Raw genomic sequence first — 21,788 nt, forward strand, 5'->3', positions numbered from 1 at the left:
CGTTTTTCGCTTCCGACAACGATTTTAGGTTAAATTATGGTCGTAAGCCAAGTACTATGAAATACACAAGTTCCGCACATCGCTGTACCAGGCTACAACAGCTCTTACAGAAAGATGAAGAAATAATGATTGGGGGGGCGGGGAGAACGACGTGACTAACATCTATAAGTTATTTACTCATACAGTTCATACTGTGGAATTGTGCCAATTATATATATATTCAATTTCTTCTCATATTAGAAACTGATCATAACCAATTATTGTATTATCTCTGCGAAAACAAGCTTGTTGGACCGATCACAACTGGTTGTACAACTTGCTTGTAATGATCAACAGTACAACATGTATATTCAACACTAAGGAACGTATCATCCCATGTATCACTACTGATATGCACTGACGATTCACGGTAATAATCAGAGAATACATGGAAAAGATGCAATGCTGCGGCACGACATTTCTTCCGCGGCTTGGCAACAAAAGTAGCAGTGCCAGTGTCCAGCTGGCGCCACACCGGCCAATCACAATCTTGCGGCCCGGCGGAGAGACAACAGGGTCGAAGTCCTCCTTCATCAAGCCTTTACATCATTCTTAACTATGGCGTTCTCTGTAAGTTCAAGACTACTTCAGCTGCACCGAGTCATCCGGCCGGCCATCGTCAGCCATGCAAATGCAATTCGTATGGGTCCCCAAACCCCGGTAGTCTCCAGGCTCATGTCCTCTGGTAAGCTGGGCCTAGTAACCGAGGCTTGCTGGTATTTGTGCCCTTAGCTGTCAGGGTATGTACGCTTTAGTAATGGAATATGTGATACTTAATGTTCCGCTAAACTAATTATGAAGCATGTCAGGTCTTTCCTAATCGTATTTTGAAGGCCGTCGTGGATTATGGGGAGGGCCAGTTGAGTACCAAGGTCATCATGTTCTTGTCGCCCGTGTCATCACACAGTGATAACTTTAAAGTATGCAGTACTCTTTTTGTGAAATTGTTAGCATGTATTGTGGAATCTTGCACCCAAGTGTTTATTCAGGGGACCACTGACGGCACACCCGGCCAGGTAATAGGACTATGAATGTCTTATCTCGTGTGTAAAGTGGTCGATCACTTTTTTATTATATAAGTTGAACCGGTAAAAATTTTCAATATCTTATTACATAACCCCTCCCCTTTCTCCAAACAAGCTTTTTGGACGTGTGGGGAATCTGCTTTTTTTTTTTTTTCGGGGGGACAAGAAAAGCGGAGTTTTAGGGCGGGGAAGCCAAATTAGGCCTAATAAAAAAAAAAAAAAGTAAGGATGAGATGCCATATTTTGAAGACTGGGGATATTTCTAGCCTAACCTAACTTTGGCCCCCTCTGGACACACCCCCCACATAATTTTTAGCCAGAATTACTTTTCTTTTCCAGTACCCAGCTATAATTATGTGACAGTAGAAAAGAGAGGTGAAGGGGACTGTGTGGGATTGGTCACCCTTAACCGCCCCAAAGCTCTCAATGCCCTGTGTGATGGTCTGATGAAGGAGGTGTATCAAATAATGATTGAGATGGACAATGACCCTGGTGTGGCTGCTGTCGTTCTCACAGGCAGCGAGAAAGCCTTTGCTGCAGGTGAGGCATGTCAGTCTTGTGATTGATGAAATAGTTAAAAATTCTTTTCATTATGCTGAAAGTAATTGTGAGAAGTGATGAACATTTAAGTTTTTTACTTATAATTTAGCATTTGCTTGTATTCTTTATTATAATATTCCTTCCTGTGATTGGGAGATAGTTTGGTTAGACAGAGCAGTGACCCTTACTGTGGAAGGGAAAGTACTGTAATCCATTCATTCTTAGCTTGCAACTAAAGCCTAAGCTACTTTTGTAATCTTACTGCTGATTGGTCTCTGGTTCAGTTATCCTGTCTTTACTTAGTATAGATGATGACTTCTATACACTACAATTTTTATTCTCATTCCTGTCCCACATTTTGCAAAATATTCATATGGTTTTTTTTATCACTGGAGAGGATGATAGTGGATTATGAATGCTAAAACAATTAAAACTGAGAAAGAATAATTGAGATAACATGAGTTGAATTCATGAACAGAGATGAAAATGTGTATATTGCTTTTTGTTCACTGTTGTTTTTTTCATGGAATTATGATACTGTATTTTGTATATATATATATATATATATATATATATATATATATATATATATATATATATATATATATATATACAGTGATACCTTGACAGAGCTTGTAATTTAGTTTGCTTGGATGACAAATCAGTTCCGTGACAGAGTTCATAACTTAATTTACTCATATGTCAAATAAATTTTCACAATTGAAATTAATTGAAATGTCATTAATCCATTCCAGGTGCCCCCCAAAAAAACTCGATTTTTTTTTTACATGTTTCTGAATACAGTAAACTGTTGATATAGCAAACTCTGTTTACTGAGTTTCAGGTATAGCGACCCCTTTAAAGCTATTGAATATTTGTTTTATTTATGAAACTTCACAAATTTATGGCATATTTCAAAATGATTGAATGCTTGATTTACTTTATGATTATCCTAGGTCTCAAAACATGGGAAAGTTGGCTAACACACAGTCAACTGCATGTTTAAGAGATGAATTGTGGCTGTATGACAGCCAGTGACTGACCTTGATAATGAACCATGACTCAGTGCTCGCTCTCTCTCTCTCTCTCTCTCTCTCTCTCTCTCTCTCTCTCTCTCTCTCTCTCTCTCTCTCTCTCTCTCTCTCTCTCTCTCTCTCTCTCTCTCTGTGTTTGTGTGTATTTACTTAGTCGTATTGTAAAGGGCACGAGCCTGTGCTCATTTTGTCCTGTCTCTATAAAACATATTTATCCAGTTTCTCTTTAAATGTGTACACTGTTTGTGCAACCACCTCTTCCTTCAAATCATTCCAGATCTCATTAATTCAGTATGGAAAGCTGTATTTCTTGATGTCACTTGTACATCCACTCTTCTTTATTTTCTTCCCATGCCCCTTCGTCTGTCTCTCTCCCTCCTCCATCTGTTGTACCAAGTCATCTCTGTCTATTCTTTCTCTATTGTTTACTAATTTGTACATTAGGTCTCCACTTTCTCTTCTCTCTTGTAGTGTTAGTAATCCCATCTCCAAGTCTTTCTTCATAACTTAAGTCTTTTGATTCTGGTAACATCTTTTTGCTATCCTCTGTATTTTTACCTGTTTCTGTATATCTTTCTAGCTGGAGCTCAAACTGCTGCTGTGCATTCCAATTTATGAGAGAGAGAGAGAGAGAGAGAGAGAGAGAGAGAGAGAGAGAGAGAGAGAGAGAGAGAGAGAGAGAGAGAGAGCACTGCATTGCACTACTGGCCACTTTCAAGGTCACCCACTGACCGTCACCAACCACAATTCATCTATCTCTCTCTCTCTCTCCATATATGTTTGTTATATCAAGTGTTTACTGTAAGAAAAATGTTTATAAATAACAAATGTATAAAAACGTGAAGTGAACAAGTGAACGAGACAAGGAATGCTGGGCAGTTGTTGTGGTGCTTGCTGTGGCAAGTACCAACTACTGGCTGAGTATCTGAGGCTTGCTTGTATCTTGGATTTTGGCTTGCCACTCAAAGCAAAAAATCATCCAAGTGACAGCTCGTATCTCAAAAAATTCATAAGATGTACCACTGATGGGGCACTCATAAGTTAAGGTACCACTGCATGTGTAAGTTGTGTAATGTGATAGAGAACATTTTCTTGAACATGATAGTGTCACTAGACTTTAGATAGGGTTGAAAGGAAAGATGAAAAAGCAGCTTTTTATAGTGCTTAAACTATTGGTACAGGGTAACAACAGCCTTGCACGTGTTTATCCACATGACAGCGACAAGATAAACAGCCACTGTTGTTTTGAGGATGCAGCTTGGGATAAAAAGTTGCCACCATTCCTTGCCACCTAATATAAAATCTGTTAACTCTTTCAATTTCAGGAGAACATTTGCTACCATTTACTACAGCTTGAAATTATTTTCATTAAAAAAAATGGCATAAACATTTTCAACTGCATGACTTCAACTTGCATTGTCTCGGTAAACATTTATAATCTACTACCATTCTTTTATCCAGTGATCAGGGAACCAATTAAGTACTGCACAAAGCAAGAGAAATAGAAGAGAGATAAAATGTGTAGTGTGGAGAGGCCAGCACCTACACAAAATGGGAGACATGATGACTGAGCACTGAGGTTACAAGAGCCACTGTCTGATTAGTGATGGTTGCAAAAGTAGCTTAGGCTCCAGTGGCAAGCTAGGAACAAGTGGACTATAATTGTTAAATACAACTTCTGGTGTCAATCTTGCAGTCTTGTGCCAGACTTATGCTATTGCTTACAATACTTCCTCAGTGCATGCATTTTCTAATCCCTTTAGAATATCATATTACCAAAGTAGTATTTAGAACTAAAAGTGGAAGGGATGTGATTTTGATTGAATTATGCACACTTAGAGCCAAAAAAATATCCTTTTTAAGATCTAAAACTAATTTATGCAAAGAGCTGTGATGTTAATGTACTGTAAGATTTTTCATGTAACAGGTTTTGTACCATACTCATTGAGTATCTTACTCCATAGGTGCTGACATCAAGGAGATGCAGAACAAAAACTTTGTAGACTGTTATCTGCATAATTTTCTGGAGGGTTGGGATGGCATCACCAAGATTAAGAAGCCTGTCATCGCAGCTGTCAATGGCTACGCTCTTGGGGGTGGCTGTGAACTGGCCATGATGTGTGACATTATCTTGGCAGGGGAGAAAGCCAGGTAGAGTGTTCATAGCTCAGAATGTGTGTGTACTATTCACCTAATTGTATTGACATAATTCTTTTATACATGGTCTTGTGGTTGTTTCTGGATATCTTAAGCTCTTTTGCGTTTATTGATATGTTTAATAATAAGTTCAAAGTATACATCGGAACATACTTTGAACTAATTATCAAGCAGATCAATAAAGTTATAAATGCAAAAGAGCTTAAGTAATCAAAACTTGCAGATAGGGAACAATGTGAGGTAAATATTGTGAGATAGATGGAAAGATGAATGAAAATGCTAAGAAAGGTGGCCATGTCATATGGTCACTTGCAAGTCACAAATGGGAAGAATGTAGAGAAATCTGCCAATATTGATGTATGGATCATAGACTGGGATACAGAATAGGTCACAGCATTCAAGGGTGCATGCTGTGGGAGTGAGTTATCCGAGAAGGAGGAGAGCAATGAAAGATTTTTCTGAGAGGTGTAGTATGAGCACATGTGCAAGTGGTGTAAATTGTGGAATGGTGAAATGGGTGAATAGGAAGGAACACACTGAGATGGTATGGCCATAGTGAGAGAGGATGATGAGCAAAGAGTTTGTGAAGAAAATCTTTGTGAGCAAAGTTGGAAGTAAAAAGAGAGGAAGGCCACTTGTAGGTTTGAAGGTTTGGATAAGAGAACACATATTATATATATATATATATATATATATATATATATATATATATATATATATATATATATATATATATATATATATATATATATATATATATATATATATATATATATATATATATATATATATATATATATATATATATATATATATATATATATATATATATATATATATATTAGTATAGGAAAAGTGCCTGAACAAGCATAAAGATCAGACTCACTTGTTCTCTCACATATGTCTGCACATATGTTTGTGTGCATGTGCTTGCACAATGATGCCTACCAGTCAAGTGATAAAGTTCTAGATGGATTTTGATTAGCTTTTGCTATCCCCACAATTAAACATGCATGTCCTTTACCTATCCATGCTGTGCTCTTCTTAATTGAATGATTGAATAGGCAACAGGTAAATTTCATTCCTGATATTTGTGCAGCTGTATACAAGTAATATCAATACTTTTCATAGGTTTGGCCAACCAGAGATTGCTCTTGGTACCATCCCTGGGGCAGGGGGCACCCAGCGGCTTACCCGTGCCATTGGCAAGTCTCGTGCCATGCAGATGTGTGTCACAGGTGACCCCATCACAGCACAGCAAGCAAAGGACTGGGGTGAGTATTGGCAGGGGCGGACATGAAAATTGATTAATTCTGATTTGCAATTATTATACTGGAAATTATTTGGCTTATACAGTCTGATTTATTAGTTCACACACACACATGTGTGTTAGCTTATAAAAAATAGCAACTTCTAGTGGTTAAGGCAGGTGACCCCATTTTCTTGCTTGAGGAGGACCACAACTCCTCACTCATTACTGGAAACCACTAATACTGAAGTACAATAATCCCTTCAATATCCAGACGTTCAGTAACTGTACAATACATAACCATGTCTGGATAGTAAAATGGACACACTGGCATGCTGCAGTAGTGTGCCATCTCATTTGTTTGATCAGTGATTAGGAGGCAGGACAGTATCATAACTGTACCTTTGCCCTAGTATTCTTTCCTGTTTTTTTTTCCCTCCTGAAATGTCAGTCATTTTAATAAAATCAGTCTTCATATTCCCTAGTGTAAATTAAATTGCATTGCAGCCAATTTCAAGAGTACCCATTTTCTGAAGTTAATTTAGCTGTATAGTTGTGCTCTGAAATGTGGTGGAAAGGTAGCAGCATTCTTGTTTCTATTTGGTAATTCACAGGCCTGGTGAGTTCAGTGCATCCCCCAGACCAGCTGGTGGCTGAGGCAGTTAAGATGGGGGAGAGGATTAGCCAGCATTCTAAGTTGGTGGTGGCCATTTGCAAGGAATCTGTTAACAACGGTGAGCTCCTGGAAGACATTTCCATGTAGACGGATGACAAGTTAATAACACAATGTTTTCAATCTCCTCGGTAAAGCTTCTTGGATGGTTCTTAACTCCTTATCACATCAAGACTCTTTGGCTTGAGTAAATAAAGGCTTGAAAGGAGTATAAATTTTCAGATGTTTTTTATGACATTAGGCGTTTAATGGAAAATTTTAATCCTACAGAGGAAAAGGCAAACTTTGATAATCACTTTTGATAAAGAAGAGTAAAACCATCCATTTAAGAAAATTAAAGTAGTTTTTACTTACAAAACAGTTTTATCAACACATTTACATACATTATTTATGTGTACAATTATTATAATTCAATATTGTTCTTCATGGCAGCTTCTGAACTGTCTCTGAAACAAGGACTGACAGTGGAAAAGAAGCTCTTCTACACTACATTTGCTACAGTAAGTGTAACTGTAATTATATTGTTATATTATATGGTCAGAAAAACAGTCTGAACCCTTTATTTTATTAGGGAATGTTCCAATTCCTGTGGTCTCCTCTGCTAATCCTGATGAAAACATATATATATCAGTGTTGAACTAATTAATATTTTAACAGTATTCCATTTTTCTTATAAGTTGAACCATGCAAGCTGGATGCTGGATAGGAAAGAAAATGGACCAATGAATGTTTGTTTAGTATGTTAGTTAGGCAGCACTGCCACTGCATAACCACCATATTGGTACATGTTGCTTCCTCAGAATTTCCTTGGTTATGGTTATAATGCATAATAATAACCAGTAAAACAATGCTGACATCACTAAATTTCTTAAGTTTGGGGAGATAAGAAATAATACACTTGAATTTTACCACTTTTATATGCTGAATCAGCTTTTCCATTGGATGGCCACATACACATACTAATATGTCTTCCTTTCTCCCACTCTCTATAGTGATGCAAGCAAGCACCAAAGCACCATTTTTGCTACAATAGCAGCATCACCATTTCAGTTAATATGTTTTACAGATTTCTTGAATGTAGCTTCGGCACTGGGAAAGTATGCACACATTATAATACAATTACAAATAAAATTTTTTATTTTCCAGAATGATCGCAAAGAAGGCATGACTGCATTTGTTGAGAAGAGGAAAGCAAAATTCACTGATAGTTAGGAGGGTTGTGGCTTGTGGTAACAAGATGAGACTACATGCTGGGAGAGTATTTTGCTTGTACAAAGTCACTTATAAGTTATATGAAATGCATTACATTAGAAAGCTTGGAAACTCAATATACACTGGATTTAGGAGCTGGCTAAGTGTGGATAATATTGAAAATATCCAGTATCTATATCATAATAAAACTAATATTTGCCACATGAAACTCTTGCTGTGAAACAAAATCCAATATTTTCCATTAAGTTAATACTGAAGTTTTCTATGTATGAGACTACTATAATTAATAAATATAGTTTACAATTCTGTTTAAAATTCTGTTTCCCTTTTCTTCAGTAACTTCTAAAGCAGATACCATGACTGATATCACAAATTCTCATTCAGGTACTTTCCACATGAGCAACTTCCTTGAACAGTTATAAGAGCCTTGGTTAATCCTCTCATAAGAGTGTGAAAATTGGCATCTTGCATAATCAGTTACCTGAAACTTACATGTATGGTGTGTGGACTAAGCCTTAGTGATGTACTATATTTTGGTGAAAGTTACATACTCAACTGTTCAGAGAAGTCCTTGTTTAGCTGCTCGAAGCTTTTGTCTTGATTTGTTGAAAGCGTCTATCACAGCAACTGTGGACAGCTGCCACCCAGGAGGCATTTCAAGAGGTGTCTGTAAATCTGGGTATGTGAAACACAGAATGAACACTTGATGCAAATATTGTAATTACATATAACACTAAATACTCTTGATTTTGCAGGTTATTTTTACATCATGGTCTTAAAAATAATGGACAACCATGAGATATAATTTGGAAAATTTTTATCAGAATTAAATAAATGAGAAAATTATTGATGTTCACCTTTTCCAATGAAGTCTGCCTGCACCACAGTGGATGCCCGCAGTTCTATTGTGCCACTGGTGTTAGTGTTGAAACCCAAGCGGCTCACTCTCCCCACCTGAGTTATGATGGCTTTTTAAATTATGATGACTTGTGTTAAGGAACATAAATTTTGGAGAAAAATCTGAAAATACACTGTAGATGAATTAGGAATGAACCTCATACATGATTGATTGACTCCAAGTATCAAGATGGACAGAAAAGTGATGAAACTAAGTAGAAAGTCATTGTGCAACGAGTCTGCAGTTCATAAGTCTGGAAGAGCAATATCCATGGAAATAATGGCAGAAGGCAGCAAGAGATGTAACATTGTGATGGTTAGTGAGACAATCAAAAGTCTTTTGGAGGAGAGAAATCTATGAGATGAAGAGCTTTTGCCTTCATCCTGCTTAGGAAGGTTGTGTGGGTTGAACCCCACCACATCTGGGAGCAATACTCCATATGAGTGGAGTATTGTGGAGTATTAATTTCTCCTTGTGTAGAGAAAGCAATTGGGAGGAGGAAAAGTATTGGTGGGGGGTGACAACATCTAACTTCCTTGAAGTTAATTTACCAAGATGAAGTTTCCAGTTGAGCCAAACAACACAATTTTTTATTTACTTCTGTGCCAACTGTGCCAATTTTAATGAAAACTGTACTGTATCTCACACATTAACTAATACCTCTGGGCAAACTTTTTTTCCCTGAGGAGAAATTCAAGCTACACTCCCAAGTCACCTGAGAGCTGGCCTGAGCCCCAACAGCAAGGTAGGAAGGATCACTCATCAGTTGACAGCCTCCCAGAAAAAACCTGCGCATCTTGGCTAGTGGGGATATCTGTGCTGGCCTCCAAGTGCCCACTTGATACAATCCATCCTTCACCTGGTGCTTGTCATGTGGACCTGTGGAAAGAGGCTACCATGATCCTATCAGTGTTAAATATAGGACTGCCAAATTATTAGAAAAACTGAGTCAAGACCTTGCTTCTTTACTACCTTTTTTTTTTTTACACGAGGGTCACTGGCCAAGGGAGGAAAAAAAAAAAGGTGCCAGTCTCAAGAGATGTCAAGAGAATCATTGAAAACTGAAGGATGTCTTGAAACCTTCCTCTTGAAAGAATTCAATTCATAGGAAGGAGGAAATACAGAAGCAGGCAGGGAATTCCAGAGTTTACCAGAGAAAGGGATGAATGAATGAGAATGGTGGTTAACTCTCACATCAGAGAGGTGGACAGAATAGGGATGAGAGAAAGAAGGAAGTCTTGTGCAGTGAGGCCATGGGAGGAAGGGATGCATGCAGTTAGCACAAAAAAAAAAAACAGTAGAGGATAGCATGAGGTGCAATATTGCAGTGATGAGAGAGAGGGTGAAGACAGTCTGTCTGAGGAGAGGAGTTGATGAGAGCTTTTGATTCCACCCCGTCTAAAATAGTGGTATGAGTGGAATCCCCCTATACATGTGAAGCATACTCCATACATGGATGGATAAGGCCCATGTACAGCTGGGGGGTCGGTGAGAACAACTGGCAGAGCTGACTCAGAATGCCCAACTTCACAGAAGCAGTTTTAGCTAGAGATGAGATGTGAAGTATACGGTTTAGATTATAAGTAAAGGACAGACCTAGGATGTTCAGTGTAGAAGAGGGGAATAGTTGAGTGTCACTGAAGAAGAGGGGATAGTTGTCTGGAAGGTTGATAGATGAAGGAATTGAGTTTTTGAGGCACTGAATGAACAATACCAAGTTTGTTCTGCACCAATCAAAAATTTTAGAGAGATCAGAAGTCAGGTGTTCTGTGGCTTCCCTGTGAGAACTGTTTACTTCCTGAAGGGTTGGATGTCTATGAAAAAATTAGGAAAAGTGCAGGGTGTTATCATCAATGTAGGAGTGGATAGGCCAAGAAGTTTGGTTTAGATCATTGTTGAGTAATAGGAAGAGAGTGGGTAACAAGACAGAACCCTGAGGAACACTACTGTTAGTAGATTTAGGAGAAGAACAGTGACCGTCTACCATAGCAGCAACAGAATGGTCAGAAAGAAAACTTGGGATGAAGTTACAGAAAGAAGGATAGAAGCTGTAGGAAGGTAGTTTAAAAATCAAAGCTTTGTGCCAAACTCTATCAAAAGCTTTTGATATATCCAAGGCAACAGCAAAAGTTTAACCAAAATCTCTAAAAGAGGATGACCAAGATTCCATAAGGAAAGCCAGATGATCACCATCAGATGGTGGAGTGGCCTTGACAGAACTCATACTGGCAATCAGATAGACGGTTGTGAACTGATATACGTTTGAGAATCTTCCTGTTGAGGATAGATTCAAATACTTTAGATAAGCAGGAAATTAAAGCAATAGGACAGTAGTTTGAGGGATTAGAGTGGTCATCCTTTTAAGAAACAAGCTGAATGTAGGCAAACTTCCAGCAAGAAGGAAAAGTAGATGCTGATAGACAGAGTTGAAAGAGTTTTGACCAGGAAAGGTGCAAGCACAGAGGAACAGTTTCAGAGAACAATAGGAGGGACCCCATGTGGCCCATAAGCTTTCCAAGGGTTTAGGCCAGTGGGGGCATGGAAAACATCACTGTGAAGGATTTTAATGGATAGCATGAAGTAGTCAGAGGAATCATCCAAGGTAGAATTTTTAGCAAAGGTCTGAGCAGAGTTCAGCTCTAGAAATAGACGAGATGGCAGTGGTGCCATCAAGTTGAAATAAAGTAGGGAAGATGAAGAAGCAAAGTTATTGGAGATGCTTTTTGGCTAGGTGCCAGAAGTCATGAGGGGAGTTTGATCCTGAAAGACTGACACTTTCTATTAATGAAATTTTTGGCTAGTTGAAGAACAGACTTGGCATGGTTCTGGACAAAAATATAAAGCACACAAGATTCAGATGATAGAAGGTGACACTTTCTATTAATGAAGGAGTTTTTTGGCTAATTGGAAAACAGACTTGGCAAGATTCTGAACAGAAATATAAGGCGCACGAGATTCAGGTGATAGAAGGTTTGAGTACCACTTGTGGGCTACCTCTCTATCATGTACAGCACGAGAACAGGCTGTGTTAAACCAAGGTTTGGAAGATTTAGATTGAAAGAGTGAGGAATGTACACCTCCATGCCAGACATTAACACCTCTGTTATGAACTCAGCACACAGACAGGTCTCTGACACGGAAGCAGTAGTAGCAGTGGCATAGCATAATATCTCCTCAGGTCCCCCAAATTACCAGAGGTAAAATGCCAGAGGTACCTCTGCTTTGGGGAATCATGAGAATGGATTGGAGTGATAGGACAACATACAGATATGAGATTGTGATTAGAGGAGCCCAACAGAGAAGATAGGGTAACAGCATAAGGAAAAGGATTAAAGGTTAGGAAAAGGTCAAGAATGTGGTTTACACTATTTTTGCTCTTCAGTAGCAAGCATCTAAGAGTGCTTCCAGAATCAGACTATATTACCCACCTGAGGCTGGAAGAGCAAAGGCAGCATATCCTTCATCTCTGTCATGCCCAAACCAGTCTAGGGAAAAAGCCGCCAGAAGCAACAGTGGCCAACCCTTCCCTGCCACATGAACACATAAGTACAATAGTTCCAGAGTTTCCTGAATAAAGATACCTGTGATCAATGAAAGTATCAACCACAGAAGGCTGCAAATAAAATATAAGATAATCATGGAATCGATGATGATGATGATGATGATGATGATGATGATGATGATGATCTATCTGTCTATATGACAGGCTAGCAATCCCACACACACACACATCATTCATACTCGTAGCCCTGTCAGCCCCCTGGTGGAATGGTACAGTCATATGGCCCACAGTACTACACCTGTAGGAGCCTAGGCACAATTAAACCAATATCAACAACAAATAATAATAAATAATGATAATAATAATAATAATAATAATAATAATAATAATAATAATAATAATAATAATAATAATAATAATAATAATTAATTAATAATAGTGAGGATAATGACCCATCTATACATAAAATCTACTATAAATTGTAAATTCATATTTGAGGTATTGAATGTTTACTATTAATATTCATCAGACTCAAACTTCTACCTAACATTCATGATGATGATGATTATAGGCTTACAAACCTGACTTACTCATATTGATACCAGTACATTCAATTTAAATTATATCCAAAATATTTTTGTTGTCATATGATTGTCACCATCTGAATGAAAGACTGTGTTAACATGGTGAGTCTTTACTACTTAATGCACTTCAAGGATTTAGTATTAGAACAAAGAATTGATACTAGAAATTACCCCTGACAGTATACAGTCACTCTCTAAAAAAAATCTGCAAGGATACAACTGAATGTCATCCACACTTTCCTAGCAGTCATGCATGACAACACAAAATATCAAGTTGGTAGCACACCTGATGAAGAGCGAGTGACATCAAGGGAAAAAGGAGTGGAGAAGTGTGCTGCTGCGACTTCATCACTGTGACTCAGCCAGCAGGTTGGGGTGAAGCCCTCACATTCTGTTCCTGGATTTACTCTCCACCCTAGAAAAACAGAGCTATTTAATTACAAAACCTACATACATGACATGTACACATCTATACATCATAAAAAATACAAGTTCTCAAAATACTATGGTATAGTTGATTAATTATGTCCAATTAGGTTCAGGGCAAATGTTCCACACAGTGGAACACCTGTGACTTATGTCAAGTAGACAAATACTAAACTTTCATTGGCAAGTGGTATACCATATTATCATGTAGGAATTGATACATTCTATAGTGTCAGTTGGCCATGGACACCTGTGAGTGTGGCAACATCTGATGACTCCATTTAATCATACAAAGCTCCATCAAGAAAATTAAGAATGAATGGTATCCTCACATAGGCATTTGCCTTTAACACATTTCAAGTAAAGTTTCATAACAGAAGTTTTACTTTATTTAAATTTGAACAGGTTAATTATACCAATACCAGCAAGAAAACAGACTCAAGTTGTTTATCCCTTCTGATAACTTGTGAAATTTTTTCTTGTTCTATGCAATTTACAATGAACATCTTTCAACTTTTAATTTGATTTTTATGTGTAAATACTTAAAGACCATGTTATATATTCTCACCTGGAGGCAAGTAGAGAGCATAGTGGATGTAGAGAGAAGATGCCTCTGGGAAGTAAAGGGCTCTGGTGATCTCTCCCACAGTCATGAGGCGCAGCTCTCCTTGCCCTGGTTGCCCTTCAGTATCCCAATCAAGCCTTGCCATTTGCTGAATCTCTTCTATCCTCTGTCTTGCCATCTGAAAGAATTAGAAAATTAAGATATTTTATATTCTAAGCTCATCACAAATTTGCCTCATTTCACTAATCAAATGAATGTGAATGCAAGGACTAGCATCTACATATTCATACCTGGTTTGCCAGCTGCTCCTCTTGGTTCCTTTCCTCTGCTGAGCGGGTCAGGGAAACATTCTCAATCTGGTACTCATATAATGCATTATCAGGGCCAAAACTTTCCAGTCTGCAAATGGATTCATCAGCATCACCACAGCAATCAAGATACAAAACACTTCAGGACAGCTACCTAAGCCATGAATTAATCTGCAAATATTAAGCAGGGAATACATCTAATTGTTCATTGTATGCGAGACTAGAGATTCCACATCAGAGGTACTGAAGCAGTAATGTACTTCATATAACCATACCACAATTTTAATTCTCCAAACTATAACAGTCTCATGACACTATCACAACAACATTATCTAACATTTATTGTACAGCAGAACGTTGATTTAACGCGAGTTAAGCTCCATGTGAATTCACTTTAAATCAGTTTTGCACTAAATTAAAACAGTGCTTTAATATAAAGGTTTTTGTAGCAGAAAAACAATGTGCACCAATTTCAATTTGCTTAAAAATGAAATTGTTCATTTTAGATAGATTTTTGGTCTTTCTTTTAGGTGTCATTTTAAATCAATAACTTTAAACAGATTTGTGTTTGACATTCTACTGTATACTTATTTTTATGCTGGGGTCTGTGTTAAATGAATTGCACCAAAATCTCATGTTAAGTGAATAACATCAAAATCTCATGTCTGAAGTTACAAACACTTTCCTTAGATCATGAATTAACCATCTAGGGCCTTCACCTGTAGGCTTTGGTGGTGGGCATGTTGAAGTCTGGTGTGACTGTTAGCTGACTCTGGCCATCATACTTCAGGACACACAGGACAGTCTCATAAACACGACTCTCACCAAGACTGAGAATGCAGACAGCACATGGTCCTCATAATACTGATGAACACTCCTTCATGATATAAAAAAAAAGACTACTTTCAAATCCATTTTCAAAGGCACTGGGATACTAACATGAAAACTACAAAAAGTGAACAATAAGCAGGACATGAACAAATAGATAGGAAACCTTTCCTTTAGGATTATTTTCCTATTAAATGAGTCACATGATTGCTGCAGAAAATATTTTGTCTATACTAAATGTAAATTATATAAATGAACAAATATATAAAACATCATGTCATCAGAAGATTCACACATTATTCTTGTATGCTAGAAAATGAAAAGTACTTTATACATGAAGGCCACAAAATGACAAATGCATGTTCAATCAACAAGAAATAAATATGGATATAATCAAATTTACATTTACTCTAACAAAGAATATTCATCAAAAGAACATGACAATCAACTATAATTCTAACAATCTTACCTCTCCTGAGGAGCAAGATCTGCCATGATGTAGAGGTACTGCTGCTGGAAGGTGGTGGGAGGCCTCTTCTTCTTGTCCTCCTTGGCCACCACACTACTTTTTTCACTAACTTCTTCTGAGTCAACAGAGTCATTTCCCCTGTAACAATTTCTATTACCAACAACTTGTTCTGCACTGAATACATGAGATGTTCTCTCAATTAAGGAAATTAAACTACTTTTCCAGTTTTCTATGTTCCTTTACACCTATGTCACTATGGCTGCCAAACCTCATTTTTTTTATATTCTTCCAAACTGCTTCTAGAGTTTATACATTACAATTTAACCTTTTCACAAGAAAATTATTTTACACATTCAGTGTTAAGTTCATAATGAACAAAATTTTTCCTGGACACTGGTGATCTTGTTGCTACCACTAGAAGCTATTATTCATTGACATGACACTTCTTCATCCCTCATCCACTCAATTCTTCATTATGTTGCTTCACCCATTCAACATAACACTGTCCCATCTTCTCACTAACAGAGGCCAGTCCAGCAATGTATCATCCACCAACAAAACAACACTATTCCAGCAAATCACAAATCACAGCTGCACCCATTTATCAATCCCTCCATCCCATCACAATACACATCACCCACTCACCCACCTGGTCCTGTTAGCTCTCTGCCGTAAACAGCACTCTTGTTCCATTTTTTTGGAAGTGGTGGCACTGTGCTGCTCCTGTCACACCATGAACAAAATCGTTTAAGATTTTTTTTTTTCTCCTTCAGGAATGTATGAATGGGTGCAAGTATCCATAAGTGTGTGTGTGTAGCCACATGTCTAAAATCACCCCATTTATGAGTATCTTGCCATGGAATATAGACAGAACAAAATCTTTCAAAGACACTGGCATAAAAGCAGCAACACATGCTTCCATATCACTTTTAAGTTTCCAATAAATCTTACTGTTAAGCATTCCATGATAATCATTTAAGCTACTTTCTTTTGTTTTCCATTGCCTGAAGTGCATTCACCTCACCTGCAACTGATAATTATCCTCATGTACGTAGGTAAAGATGCGCTGGTATTTTCGTCGTTTTATGGCTTGCTTGTGCCTTGTCCTGTACTTTGGGTCATTGGCATAGATGGACCGTCGGTACTCCAGAGCCTCACACACACTGCAAACCAGATGTGATCAATTTTTCTGGTGCAAGTCTAACCAACTTCATTGAAATTCACCCGCTCTTCACTACCATTCCCTTCTGTATAATAATTTGTAGAAGCTTTAGCTGATTGGTTTAATTATGATTTGAGTACACACACACACACACACACACACACACACACACACACACACACACACACACACACTCTTGACAAAGTACTGCATAAGACGTTGTTATGGAAGCTGAAGATTTTTGGAGGATTGCGACAAGGGCTACTAAAGTGAATGGAGAACTTGGAAGGTAGAGATGAGAACAGTAATTATAGATTAAAGGTAAGCCTGGAAGAAAGTTTTAAGCAGGGTTCCGTAGGAATCTGTGTTGACACAAGTCATGTTTGGTGTGTGCATTAATGATATGCCAGAAGAAATAACCAGCTATGTAAGCCTATTTGCACATGATACAAAGTTATTTGGTATGTGCATTAATGATATGCCAACCAGCTATGTAAGCTTATTTGCACATGATACAAAGTTATTGAAAAAAACAGGGAAGAGAAAGACTGCATTGCACTCCAACAGGACCTATACAAGACTTGGGAATAGAGCCAAAAGTGGCAGATGGAATTCAATGCAAAGAAATGCAGTGTGATAGAAATTGGCAAGAGTGGCAAGAGATAGATGGGAGGTTATTCATTGGGGAAGGAGAGAATCAGCAAAATGGTGTAATAATCACTGATAAGCTGTCACCAGAGAAACACAAACAAGATTACATGCGAAATATATAACCTACTGAGAAACATAAGGACAGCATTTACACATCTGGATGAAGAAATGATAAAAAAAATTGTAACCATGATATGCCAAAGATTGGAGTATCCAGCTATGGTATGGTCACCTTGTGACAAGATATCTGTAAGAAAATTGGAAAGAATACAAAGAGCAGCAACAAAGTTACCTCCAAGTTTGAGGGATCTACTGTATGAAGACAGACTGTCAAAATTGGGTCTTTTAACATTGGAACAGAGGAGAGAGAGAGGTGATTTCATCACACTGTACAGTGATAACTGGAATGGAGAAGTTGGATAGGAAGGACTTGATATGGGATACAAGAGTCTTGAGGGAGCATGGGAGAAAACTGAAAAAGGATGTTTGTAGAAGAGATATTAAGTAAAATAGCTTCCCACATAGAACCATGGAGTTCTGGAATTATTTGGGCAGATTTTTTCAGACTGAGGAGGGGCAAGTTGCCAGTTTGTGCAATGTGATGCTCATGTCAGAGTGAGTTCTAATTGCCAGTGTCACCGACTGTAGTTAAGTTGATCATGTAGATTTGCCACAGACGTGATAAAAAACAATAAAAATGGGAAACGCTGGAAACTCTGAAATTCATTATAGCTTGGGGGGCAGCATACCTGAGTATCTTTTGCTGCCACTTGACAGTAACATGGTGTGTGGTGGGATATGTGGCTGCTGTGGTCAGGGAAGCAAGTGGCACCTCATTCTGCCTGCCTGCCTGTGTGTCCTCTACCACCCGAGGGGACACAGCCACCAATTGTGATCCGGTGAGTTGCTGCAGGGTAATTCTGTGGACAAAGTCTTTCGTTGATCATCTGTTCCACTCTCTTCTTTTAATATATCTTTTTTATCAATGTAGACCATCCTAACTTCTACTAATTAATTAATCTGTCCCTCTTCATAAAAATATAAATTTCAAAATGCTTTAACACTGGCTGATAAAGGCACATAGGAAAGGTTACTTAATTCCCATAGTTACAATTAACAGAAAATTTAAAGTGTTTACTGTGATATACCAAGATCAGAAGTGAACCCTAGCATGACAACGTTGGAGCCACATCACCACTAACGGGTTAAGAAGTGAGACACCAATCTGTTTTACCCTCACCCAAACCTCATCTTGGGGGTGCAGCAATGACTTTAATCTATCTCAGCACAGCATTTACTGAACACAGTATTTACCGAAAAAATTTAAATTGGTAAGAATCCACAACAAATTAACAAACTGACATAATCTGATTCACCTATCACATAGTAAAAAATAATTTAAGTGTAACCAGTGTCAGTCAGGATCCAATAAAGATGACTGGTGCAGCCAAGATCCAGGTTGTGCTGGGCAAATTTCTGCCTATTTCACTCATTTGTGCAACAACTGATTGCCAAATCTGTGTTTAGACAGCATCAGTAGTATTCACATATATATCTCAAATTACATTTTTTAAACTTTATATAGATGCAAAAAAACACAAATACTGAAACTGGTAGTTCATGTATGTAATTAACTTTCTATATTCTTAAGCATTCCTGGATTTCTTCTAGATTTCCCCAAATCCGCAGAATCTAGCACCAGAAAATAGGTCTAATGTTCTTACATATGTAGGTCTATGCTTGGAGTTAAGGTTTGTATAAAGGTACAGTACTTTATTTTGAATTTTACATGTATACTTATTTTATCAGTTAGTGTTTTGGATTGATGTAACTCAGGTTGTGCAGGGCACCTCTGATCTGTTATCACCTCTATATTTCAGTCTGTTAAATGCCTGTCAGTTTTTTAACCTGAGGTGCTGAAGCTACCTTAGTGGGTACTGAGAATTTATCAACAATGTTAATCTATTACAAGTTTCTATTACTATATTTGTTTGTTGATGGTACCTTTGTAACTTTTCCTTTTAATGAAATAAACGTCTTATAATGTAACCAAAATCTAAAGAACTAAGTCCTTGAAAACTTATGATATGAAAGTTTCTCACTTGATTTGAAGGTTTTCAATATCATCTTTGGTATAGTAAAAGGCACACTGGTCTCTGGAGGGCTCCATCTTATGACCACCTGAAAACCAAAGTTATCTCAATACAAAGACTACTACATAACTGTGTTGATAAAGAAAAAGATGCATCACAGCTCCTTGAATACTATAGTGTGTTCAAAATAATGATCTAATCTAGGTCATAACTGTATAGAAATGCATAGTTGTTACTATCACCCACAATGGTAACACTCAGCACACAATGGTAACCTTACACACACACACACACAAGTAACACCCAACACCAGTACCTTACACACACACACACACACACACACACACACAGGTATCATCCAGCACTAATACCTTACCCACACTAACACCCAGCATCAGTACCTTACACACACAGGTAACACCCACCAATGGTTCTTCATCGATAAAATACCTAACATTAGTACCTCACCCACACAAGTAATACCCAACACCAGTTAATCACTCACACACACGACAACCAAGATCGGCTCCTCATCCACACAACACCAAAACATGTCACTAAACCACACAACTAACGCCCTAACACTCAACTGTTGATGGCCAAGGGAATACTCACGTCTAGAACACCGAATTCGTGAAAAGTAACTTAAATTCTCAAGCTCCCTTGGTTAGTGACTAGAGATTGGACTAGAGGCACTGGTGAAGACGGTGGTGTGGCTGTTACGTAGGCCATGAAAGTACTAATGGCCTGTGGTGGTCATGCAAATTAGGGAACTACTGCTCAGTGCGCTTGTTTGTATGATGCGCCACGGCTCGTCCCCGACTCCCCGTCGCCTAGGAACCACGCATCACGTTGACAACTCACTCAGGGTCGCTCCTGCTCTTGGTGTCTTGATAACACAAAGAACTATACAAGAGAATAGGGGAAGATGTAAGAAGCCATTAGGCCTAAACATATAAAATATACCTCCCTTTTACCTACTACTTCCTAATGACTCCACATAACTCGTTACTTACTGGTTCTTACCTGGTTGGGAACCCTAGCACGGCCAGCACGCCAACCCTAACCAAGGAATGCGTAGCAATATATATATATATATATATATATATATATATATATATATATATATATATATATATATATATATATATATATATATATATATATATATATATATAAGCTGGAAAGTGTGTTATAAGCCCAGAACAAATGTCAAGGATTTATCAGGAAGATTTGCAGCGGCAATCAAATATTCCGTCACCCAAGAATTTAGTCAATACCTTCTCAAAACTATCAAGAGTGCTTCTGCCACATCGATGGGAAGCGAGTTCCAGCAGACTTTTACCACTCGGACTAAAATGCCTGGCATCACAATGATTTTGTAACGATGTCCTCTCGTACCAATAGTTGGGGGCAAAGTAAATAAATCAGTAGGAGAAATTGGGGAGAGATCGTGAAAAAATCTTCCGACATTTATCAAGGTTAGCCCGTAACAGTTTCCCATTCATTGAAAATGAGTCCAGATACACAAGACGCTGAGCATTTGACATTCTCGAGACCATGAATCCTTTGTCCACAGTAGCTGTACTGACTTTAGCAGCTTTAGGTCAGTAACACAGCCACTATTCCAGACAGCGGATCCAAACTCCAGAAGTGGGCGCATGTGGGTAGTAAGGTGAGTGACCATAAATTCAGGGGAGCGGCATCATGTGGACTTTCTAAACTGGTTCGAAGGATCACAGTGGTGACCAAGGAACTGCATGACGACTTAGATGTGGAACCTACTTTATGGAGAGGCAGACCTACAATTTAGCTAAGTACTACCTATCAGTATACACAGGCCTGAGACTTATCTAGATACTTAGCTGAAATCTTGGGTGGAATGTCTGCCTTGAGAGTGGCACGTGGAAGCGGGTTCATTGCCTTGCTGGAGTGTACGGCACCCTCTACTGATCCTTGATTGTAGTATCTGTCTGGGCCGCATTCGGAGTTGGGTCTTAATGGTTTGGGTCCGCGAGTTCGGATCTGTTCGATCTTTTGCTGGTTCACCCACTCATTTAAGTGGGTTGTTAGACTTATATTGACATTTAACAGTACCCATCATCATTAAATCATTATTTCTGATAACGGGACAACTATTATCACGCCTTTGTCATAGTTCGTGGGTGCGAAATACGAATATATATATATATATATATATATATATATATATATATATATATATATATATATATATATATATATATATATATATATATATATATATATATATATATATATATATATATATATATATATATATATTCTTGAAGGTAAGAGACGTACCCTCTTTCTTTTTCTGCGTAATGGGTTATTCTTTTCATTTATTTTCTT

General features: G+C 37.9%; 2 protein-coding genes across 5 annotated transcripts; one reads left to right on the forward strand and one right to left on the reverse strand.

The window, feature by feature from the left end:
- Window positions 1–476: 476 nt before the first annotated feature.
- On the forward strand, window positions 477–8,232 carry LOC135103459 (enoyl-CoA hydratase, mitochondrial-like). The gene is made up of 7 exons (XM_064009785.1): window positions 477–724; window positions 1,404–1,604; window positions 4,603–4,789; window positions 5,927–6,069; window positions 6,659–6,778; window positions 7,150–7,217; window positions 7,864–8,232. Exons 1-7 carry the CDS (start codon window positions 598–600, stop codon window positions 7,927–7,929), a joined length of 912 nt encoding a protein of 303 aa, XP_063865855.1. The 5' UTR covers window positions 477–597; the 3' UTR covers window positions 7,930–8,232.
- LOC135103458 (tectonic-like complex member MKS1) lies at window positions 7,616–21,337 on the reverse strand. Of its 4 annotated transcripts, XM_064009782.1 has the most exons (15): window positions 21,277–21,295; window positions 20,031–20,321; window positions 19,425–19,503; window positions 18,072–18,242; window positions 16,534–16,672; window positions 16,159–16,232; window positions 15,510–15,647; window positions 14,932–15,042; window positions 14,195–14,303; window positions 13,908–14,082; window positions 13,200–13,328; window positions 12,256–12,354; window positions 9,543–9,706; window positions 8,787–8,883; window positions 7,616–8,604 (listed from the first exon to the last, which is right to left on the reverse strand). In XM_064009782.1, exons 3-15 carry the CDS (start codon window positions 19,490–19,492, stop codon window positions 8,489–8,491), a joined length of 1,590 nt encoding a protein of 529 aa, XP_063865852.1. In that variant the 5' UTR covers window positions 19,493–19,503; window positions 20,031–20,321; window positions 21,277–21,295; the 3' UTR covers window positions 7,616–8,488. The 4 variants fall into 4 exon arrangements, with proteins under 4 accessions (XP_063865852.1, XP_063865854.1, XP_063865851.1 ...); XM_064009784.1 differs by lacking the exon at window positions 20,031–20,321 and having other exon boundaries at window positions 21,277–21,337; XM_064009781.1 differs by lacking the exon at window positions 21,277–21,295 and having other exon boundaries at window positions 20,031–20,476.
- Between the last annotated feature and the right edge of the window lie 451 nt (window positions 21,338–21,788).

This window comes from Scylla paramamosain, chromosome 9 (genome assembly GCF_035594125.1).
Source record: "Scylla paramamosain isolate STU-SP2022 chromosome 9, ASM3559412v1, whole genome shotgun sequence".
Taxonomy (NCBI): Eukaryota; Metazoa; Arthropoda; class Malacostraca; order Decapoda; family Portunidae; genus Scylla; species Scylla paramamosain.

Excerpts from the sequence above, each read along its gene's own strand:
- LOC135103459 (XM_064009785.1), top strand. The coding sequence starts at position 598 with ATGGCGTTCTCTGTAAGTTCAAGACTACTTCAGCTGCACCGAGTCATC. Across the intron at positions 725-1,403 it reads CTCCAGGCTCATGTCCTCTG|TACCCAGCTATAATTATGTG; the intron begins GTAAGCTGGGCC and ends TTTCTTTTCCAG. Across the intron at positions 1,605-4,602 it reads CGAGAAAGCCTTTGCTGCAG|GTGCTGACATCAAGGAGATG; the intron begins GTGAGGCATGTC and ends CTTACTCCATAG.
- LOC135103458 (XM_064009784.1), bottom strand. The coding sequence starts at position 19,492 with ATGGAGCCCTCCAGAGACCAGTGTGCCTTTTACTATACCAAAGATGAT. Across the intron at positions 14,304-14,931 it reads CCCACCACCAAAGCCTACAG|ACTGGAAAGTTTTGGCCCTG; the intron begins GTGAAGGCCCTA and ends ATCCATTTGCAG. Across the intron at positions 9,707-12,255 it reads CTTTGCTCTTCCAGCCTCAG|GTCCACATGACAAGCACCAG; the intron begins GTGGGTAATATA and ends CTCTTTCCACAG.